This window comes from Rhodamnia argentea, chromosome 7 (genome assembly GCF_020921035.1).
Source record: "Rhodamnia argentea isolate NSW1041297 chromosome 7, ASM2092103v1, whole genome shotgun sequence".
Classification (NCBI taxonomy): Eukaryota; Viridiplantae; Streptophyta; class Magnoliopsida; order Myrtales; family Myrtaceae; genus Rhodamnia; species Rhodamnia argentea.
Window position 1 is genome coordinate 28,742,200 of NC_063156.1, and position 8,203 is coordinate 28,750,402.

Genomic DNA, 8,203 nt, shown 5'->3' on the forward strand with positions numbered 1-8,203 from the left:
AAGCCTGCTTGCTACTTCTCTCTCCCATGTTTCTTTCGTCCCTATGGAGACTCTCTTTTCTCTTCAATGCACTGAGGCGGTCCGTTTTGTCAATCTGTCCATTTAGTTCCGGAGATAGAAGTTTGGTAGTTGCTTGATTAGGAAGAAACTTGCTGGATTCCTCGACCGCCATCCTGAACTGCCGAACGAAATGGCGCTCACCACAAAAGTTGAGCATCTGCTCGTTACCCGCACAATGAGGTTGAAACGCCAACGGACTAATATCTCTTTTGAAGCTCAATGTACCATAATTGCTTGGAATTTGAACCAAACCAATACGGATAATGCGGAGATGCTCGACATTGACTGCAGAACTGGAAAAGAGGTACAAGGTAATGAATTAATTTGCACCAGATGGGAGGAGAGTGATGACTTCAAGATCTGTCGTCTCTGTCTCGTTCTCTCCATGTGAATGGAACTGCCAAAATGAACTCAAGACACTATGTTATGTCTAAAAAAGTTGATCGTTACTAACAGGAGCATATCATTAGGCGCAAATGCGAGGATCCAGTTGTAATTTTCAATAAGACTTGCTATCTACTTCTATGGTGAATCTCCCAAAAATAGCAAAACCTCCACAATTCTTTTGGCCAGTCGAGTACTTTTTGAGGTCCAAACATGTAGAGGCTGTGAGGGAGGAGACACAATCATCCAGAGGAATTACCTTGTCCTGAGAAAACACCAAAGGAGGTAAATGAAAAGGTCGTTCTAGGGGCGGAGGTACTGGCTCGCTTAGCTTGTGAGAAATGGGAAGAGCAAAAAGATTGGAAACTATTTCAAGGGCCTTATTTGTGCAGCAAGCCCTTGCACTATAAAAGGCTTGATGATGACTGCAATTGATAGAGTTGCTCCAGGATTTCATAATAGATCAATCAGTCAGTAAATCGGACATTCCGGGGACGGACTGGATTTGAGGTGCGCTCGTTTCCACATTGCAAATCTATAAAAAGGGATTTTCCGGGATGATTAAGTTTCCACAGTTCAATGCCATGTCTTGTCAGACAATATGCAGCTGCAGAATTCGATCCTGACTTAACTGGAACAGGAAACGTAACTGATTGCAATTGTGAACATCCTAGACCGAAAATGAGAAAAGGTACAAAAAAGACCATTTTAATATACAATCAAAGCTTACAGCTGAACTTGTGCTTCATCTACTGAATAAAAACTTGAGCATCGAATGCAGATTTCGAGAAACAACATTCCAATTCTTCAATTAAGAGATTATATTAACACCTATCTAAGCTGTCACAGAAGTCTCGACCGGGACCGCACCAGAGTAACCAACTTCCGACTTCAAATCAGCTTCCCATAGCTCAGGCAATGCTTCCCTCAGGTTGTGGATGCTTTCCAATGAGTAGTCTGCGCCTTTACATCGTTGAGAAGTTCCAACCTGCACATGTTTTACAATCTTCTTCAGTTTCAGTAGAGAAATGATTTCGGTACAGGAATCCAGTTTTGACTCACCAGCACAGTGTGAAGTCCAACTCTTTTCCCTGCCTGTATGTTGCGAACGCTATCATCGAAGAATATCTGAGACACAAGAACAAGACAAGAAATATTATTCGGTATCGTAACATAAGAGCAGGCCAGCTGCCAAAATGGCTGTTAAACATAATCTCACCGTTCTGTGAGGATTAATTTCAGCAATCCCAAGTGCTTGCTCTATGGCTTCCATGGATGGTTTACATACAACTGGCGTCTTTGGTAATCCCAAACCCAGATCAGGTCCTGAGAAATGCCCGACTATGTCAAAAATCTCTGAACTCCCACTGTTAGCAGTGCTAGGTGATTCCACAAACTCGACATCGTTCTTATCGCCAGATGCAACACTGCCATGAACAGTATTTAGCGTCTCAAAGCAAATGATCCCTTCAAAGCAGTCTTCTAGACCGAGCCTGCTCAAGACTTTTGCGGCATGGATCTTATCCGCATTAGTGAATATCTGGCCAATTCACAGAATGATGTCAGAGGTGTTTCAAGGTTACTCATCAATAACAGTGTCATTAGGCTGGAATATAGATGGTGAGGCACGTACAATCTTGCGGAAAGGCAGGCTGAGCAAGAGACTCCTAAGCACCGGGTCTGGTTTCAAGTTTTCATAGGGCAATCTTCCATGGACGAAACTGCAGACCCCATAATGCTTTTAGCCACATTCATATCATCAATAACATAGAAAAAAATTCTTCATCTAGTCAATACAGATTTTAATCAAGGGTAATTTCACTTTGTCTCACCTATGGTATTGGTCATAATCGAAGTCATAGCCAATCCCCTGCTCAGGAAAAGGCAAAAGGAAAAAAAAAAAAAAAACAAATCAATACAATCCACGAGCAGCCATTGTTGTCCCATAACTTTTGACCAGAATCATACCCTGAGACCAGCCATTGTTGTCCCATAATTTTTGTACAGCAGGTTGCACAGAGCATCCAGTTTGCTCCTATCTATGCTGAGCTTTTCAACCATATAATCTACAGAAAAAAGAAGAAGAGGGCCATCATCAGAAATTGCGCTAACAAATTTACCTCCGACTCAGCACACAAGTACAGTTCGAATAGAGAAGACAGAGAGTTGAGGCGAGACATGGCCAATTTACCTTGAATATTCTTAAGGCATCCCTTGGCAATGCCAGAACTGAGCGGATAAAGGGTGTCATCTAAATCTGCAAAATGCATGGCAAAGAGAGTACTTTTTCATTAATCCTCCTATTCTCAACTGAAGAATGCAAAGATTTGAGGGAACATACATACAAAAGAGAGATCCAAAAACACGGGGCGGGAGAGGTTCAGATTACCAAAGAGAAGGCAGTCATATTTGGGGCTCTGAGATGGGCAAAACTGGTCCTGGAACTCCATCTCCGTCACGGAACCTTGAAAAGAAAACGAACAGGCATGAGCACTACGTTCCATTGAAGTCTCAAGTCCCTTAAAGTTATCCGAAAGTGCAGTCTGAGTTTTAGAGTCAGGAACTTCATGGCTGGTATGGAGGCAAGGGTCGTCGCTCAGATGACAGCCAGACAAAGGAAACAGTTAAAAGAAGACGAGTGGCCATTAACAGATGGATGGCTTGGTTTTGTTGAGAAAACAAGCCACGAACAACCACCACCACCACCGTGTGGTGGAGGTGGAAGAACGGTTGGACTGCTGGATTTTCCATCGACTGAACTGGTGGTCCATCTTTTGACCCAAAAAAAACTAGTGGTCGATTTAGCTCACTTAGGCGCCTGACTTAGAAAATTGGTTTTGATTTTAAAAATAGCATTGAGCCACATGCAAAACAATTTTTGCAAAATGAATTTTACTTTAGTAAAACAAAATTGTACAGTATCTTGAAATAATAAAGAAAAAGAAAATACTCCTTTAAAGAAACGGAGTTACTTGTAAACCACTTGTCATGAAATCCAGAAGACAAACGAGCATGATGAAACGACATCGGATGAAGTCGGCAAAGAGAAATCATGTCATTTTTTTTTCCAAAAATTGGTGCTTTTTCAATTGCATGGCATTTCTAATTTCAGACGTACTTATGTATGGACGACACTACTCTTGACGACGACGAGCCACCAGTAACCGTCCGTTTGGAGTTTCATTTACAGAAAAAGACGCCCTTTCAGAGCGTCTGCTGCAAAGAATTGCTTCCAACAACAAGAAGAAGCCCCCTCAACTCCACAACTTTGTCTTAACGAAATACGGACTCGAACAAAAGAACCGGATTGAGCTTCATCTGAGGAAACTTAACGTACCAGTTGACGATGGGCAATGCAGGTATTTCTAGCAAGAAACAGAGAGAAACAGAGAGAGAGAGAGATGAACGAATGTGGGTCAATGCGAAAGAGGAGAGAGAAGCGAGAGAGAGAGCGGGGGAGGAAGAAGGGGAGGCAGAGACGGAGTATATATAGGCAGAAAACCAGAGGGCCTTTTGGTTCATTGTCCCGAGTCGCTTTCGCACGAAATAATCTATAGTTTTAATTCTGTTCACGTTTAGATGATTAAATAATTAATTAGTAGCGTAAACGAAGTTGACAGGAAATGAACCAAAAAAAAAAAAAAAAAAAAGAGCCCATCAAGATTGGCATTAGAAAAACTTGAACGAGAGTACCAAGACGAGCTGCACTTTCCGGACTCTTTCTGGCTCGTCTATTCAATTCCACAAACAAAATGTGTAGTCCTTGGAGTTGGATCCCCTTGTTCATTCTTTTTAAATTGGGGAGGGGAGTCTATTTTAACCTATTAAATTTGAGCCAATAGATATAACCTTAATTTTTTTTTATAGGTCGTATGATAAAAGAAGAAGATGAGGGGTGGTCAAGCCGAAACATAGAGTTATACGCACGTTGTATTCACATCTATGAGGTCAATTCCCCAAAAAATAAAATAAAAAATAAAGATTTTAAGTAGAGGTGATCGATTCCAAGTCTGGTCCAATCCCATCCTGGAATTGGGAATACCAGTTCCCAGTTTAATGGATTGGGAATTGGACCAAATCGGATCTACAGGTCCGATTAAGTTCCTAAGTGGTCCAATCATTCGATCGATCGCAATTTTTTTTTGTGATTTGTCGTTGAAATTTTCTCGTTAACGATATACTCACCGTATCACCCCTATTTAATTGCATTGCTTTGTCACTAAACTTGAAAGTCAAATTGAGCATCCTAAACATTTAGAAAATTTTTTCTAAAAAAAATATTATTCGGTCCGATACCCCCGAAACCGAGAACCGGACCAACAAGAACCGGTTCCAATTTTATGGAACCGAGAACCGAACCGAAGCCCTCGGGAATTGTGCCAAATAAGACAATTCAATCCGGGCGTGCTTGCCGGCCTCACTTCATATACCTAGCAAAACCGGACTCGGTTACCTAAACGGAGGCGGTTCTTGCACTGAGCAAGTCTTGCTTCCGACTACCCGATTTGACGAGGGCGAAGAGTGATCGCCGGAGCCGGAGGGCTCGGATAAGAAGTCGCTCCTAATGTGCTTTTAGGATGGCGAAGGGTCGTGAATGAACCGAATTGCACATCGAAGTGGGAAAGAGCGTGTTTGAGATATGTATGTCAAAATCGAAATTAACTTGTAGAGACGCCTTTTGATGTAACAACAAGCTTTTCTTTTGAAACAATGATAATAAAATCGTGAGACTCGATATGGGACGGGGCAAAGCGGACAATAAATTCAATGAATTAATCCAAAAATATCACGTGATCCGCCTTTATTCCCTTTTACCAATTCAACAAACGTGCCAAGATTTCGTTCTCGCGAGCTCATCCGACTGTGAAATCGGATTGGTCAAATCGAGGTTTGTTGCACGCGAGTCCCCGTTCTGTGCGGGGCCGGATGGATTCGTCCCTTACACCTCCCTAAACGACAACCTGGGACAGCACACCTCCACTTTACAGCTTCAGTGGTGTCGCTAGGATGAGCACATCCTAGTGACACATTGCTGTGAGCTTTCCTACATAAGAAAGCTTTGAGGCAATAGACCCGCAGCCCCGAATTCGCCAAGAACAAGGATCAATCGGAGCATCCAAAAAACCTAACCGACCCAGTATAACTCCAAACGGAACATAGGAACTTCTCTAAACATCACCACCACCACAAACATAAACTCCGCAATTCAAAGCTACGAATTCGATTTGCAGCATGAAAGGAAAGCATGGGATCCACAAATTGAGACGAGAGCGAGACATGTGCAATACCTGGAAGAGGAGGAGGGGGTGGAAGTGCAGGAGAAGAAGGAGACGGTTGCCCTTATTTGAGAAATCGTGCCAATTAAGCTGTTCAGGTCCTTCTTTGAAACAAAAAATGCACTTCAAGCCCTTTTTTGAAACAAATTCTACATTGAGCCCTTATTTGAGAAACTAAATGCACTTGAGGCCTTTTTTTTGGGGAAGAGAGTCTATTTTAACCTATTAAATTTGAGCCAATAAATATAACCTTAATTTTTTTTATAGGTCGTATGATAAAGGAAGAAGATGGGGGGTGGTCAAGCCGAAACATAGAGTTATATGCACGTTGTATTCACATCTATGAGGTCAATTCCTAAAAAAAAAAATTTGGGTAGGGGTGATCGATTCCAAGTCCGGTCCGATCCCATCTTGGAATCGGGAAATCGGACCGAGAGGACCAGTTCCTAGTTTCATGGTCTAAGAATTGGACCAAATCGGATCGACAGGTCCGATTAGGTTCTTGAGCGGTCCAATCATTGGATCGGTCGCAATTTTTTTTGTGATTTGTTGTTGAAATTTTCTCGCTAACGATATACTCGCTGGATTACCTCTCTTCAATTGAAAAAGTTTTGTCGCTGAACTTGAAAGTCAAATTGAGCATCCTAAGCATTTAGAAAATTTTTTTCTAAAAAAAATATTATTCGATCCGATACCCTTGAAACCGAGAACCGGACCAACAAGAACTGGGCCCAATTTTATGGAACCGAGAACCGAACCGGAGCCCTTAGGAATTGTACCAAATAAGACAATCCGAGCACTTTCCTGTTTGATCAGTCCATTATACTCGGTCCTAATTTTAGGCATCCTTTTGATCAACTTATTCACTCATTGTGATGAGGTCCAGTCCATATGGTACAGAATCTCGTGGGATTATTTCCAAAACGATGGGCAATTATGGGCAAATGATGTGTTAGAGATATTAAATATAATTGCTCTAATCTTAATATATTTTTTTATTATACATATCTCATTTGATTTTCTTTAAAAATCATCTAATAAAACCTATAAATAGGCTCGTGTACTCTTTTTGTAAACATTGAAAAAGAATGGGTGGCTAGTTGCTAGATCTGTGAGGACAACCCTTGCAGGGGACAACAAGGGTAGTCTTCGCCAATGGCTGGTGAGGGCGGCCCTCGCCTACCTAGGCAAGGGAAACCCTCGTCTAACGTTGACGGAGATTGAGGTGGCCAATGACCGGAGGAAAAAAGAACAGAAAAAAGAAAAAAAAAAAGAGAAAATATTTAAAAATAAATATCGATATTCTAAAAAATATTAAAATATTATTTAAAATTGTCCATATTAGCGTCGTTGGTGCCACATAGGACGATCGGCGTCCAAGTTAACGATTTCTTACCAATATGACTGAATTGGCAAAATGTGAAAAAGGTTTATGACTCAATCAGCAAACTTAAAATATTTATGTCTGAATTAGCAAAAGTGCAATAAATTTAGGACTTTTAATATAATTTTCTCAGTCCACAATCCACTCAATTATTGGTCCCAAGCGCTACTAAAAAAATTTGTTGGTCCCCCATTCATGCTCTCCCTCCCTTGGGGTCTTCCAACGTGTTCTTGAAGGCAAGTAACTTAATGGACTCTTTCCAATTGGGTTGCTTTCGGCACAGGAGAAATTCCTAAGGATATGGCAAAGTTATTTAGACCTTTTTTTTTTGGGTCAAAAGTTATTGGGTATTTTTTTTTTTACCTTGCTTATAAAAATGGCAAATTGCTAGTAAATTTACTATTTTTTTTTTTGGGTATATCAAATGGCTCCTTTTTTTTTTTTTTTCCCTTCTTCATAATGAAACGAAGATTAGCAATTTAGCCCTCATCGCAAAACATGTATGGGGCTATTTATCTGTGGTAACATGTCATTTATTTATGGCTAAAATATTATTTGTCTGTGGTGACATGTTTGTGTTATCAACTTGAGAGGAGCCGTGAATGTCTAGAGCAAGGAAGAAGCATTGAAATTCAACTTAGACCGCTGAAGAAAAATGTGGTTGACCGATTGATAAAATATTATATTTTCCTTTGAGGTATAATTGGTTGCCAAGATTCGGATCTGAAGTTCGATGCCAAATCGTGAGGCCACATGCGAAGGCACAGACGTGGAGGAGTGGTCAATTGCCACCGGCTAACATAAAGTTGTCAAGATTGGAGTAATTTACACCATAATTTGGATGGGGCACGCCTTTGATTCATTGTCCTTTTTGCCTTGTTTAAAGAAAAAAGAGGAGTGTGGAAGCAAAATTTGAGATCTTTTTGCAGAGTCGCTGGTCAAATTGGTGGTGATGCTTTCCATGATAGCTGTAAAAAGCATGGGCAATGCGAACCATCTTGGAAGGTTGGTTCGAGGGCATCTTCCTTCTTTGGAAGAGATGGGGCGCGAATGATTCGAGTTTTGGATGCATGAATAGAACCGGATGAAAATAATATTT

The 8,203-nt window shown here is 41.0% G+C and overlaps 1 protein-coding gene across 3 annotated transcripts; it reads right to left on the reverse strand.

Annotated features, from left to right (window-relative positions):
* Window positions 1-1,096: 1,096 nt before the first annotated feature.
* LOC115749730 lies at window positions 1,097-3,883 on the reverse strand. Of its 3 annotated transcripts, none has more exons than XM_030686673.2 (9): window positions 3,782-3,883; window positions 2,834-2,908; window positions 2,636-2,701; window positions 2,413-2,510; window positions 2,277-2,314; window positions 2,078-2,165; window positions 1,664-1,984; window positions 1,507-1,572; window positions 1,097-1,432 (listed from the first exon to the last, which is right to left on the reverse strand). In XM_030686673.2, exons 2-9 carry the CDS (start codon window positions 2,892-2,894, stop codon window positions 1,280-1,282), a joined length of 891 nt encoding a protein of 296 aa, XP_030542533.1. In that variant the 5' UTR covers window positions 2,895-2,908; window positions 3,782-3,883; the 3' UTR covers window positions 1,097-1,279. The 3 variants fall into 3 exon arrangements, with proteins under 3 accessions (XP_030542533.1, XP_030542534.1, XP_030542531.1); XM_030686674.2 differs by lacking the exon at window positions 3,782-3,883 and adding an exon at window positions 3,009-3,231; XM_030686671.2 differs by lacking the exon at window positions 3,782-3,883 and having other exon boundaries at window positions 2,834-3,230.
* Window positions 3,884-8,203: the final 4,320 nt, after the last annotated feature.

What these genes read in the sequence shown, in the direction of transcription:
- LOC115749730 (XM_030686671.2), bottom strand. Translation starts at nt 2,948, where the DNA reads ATGGAACGTAGTGCTCATGCCTGTTCGTTTTCTTTTCAAGGTTCCGTG. An exon ending in ATGCCTTAAGAATATTCAAG is followed by an intron (nt 2,511 to 2,635) that starts GTAAATTGGCCA and finishes TTTTTTCTGTAG; the next exon opens with ATTATATGGTTGAAAAGCTC. An exon ending in AAATTAATCCTCACAGAACG is followed by an intron (nt 1,573 to 1,663) that starts GTGAGATTATGT and finishes CTTGTGTCTCAG; the next exon opens with ATATTCTTCGATGATAGCGT.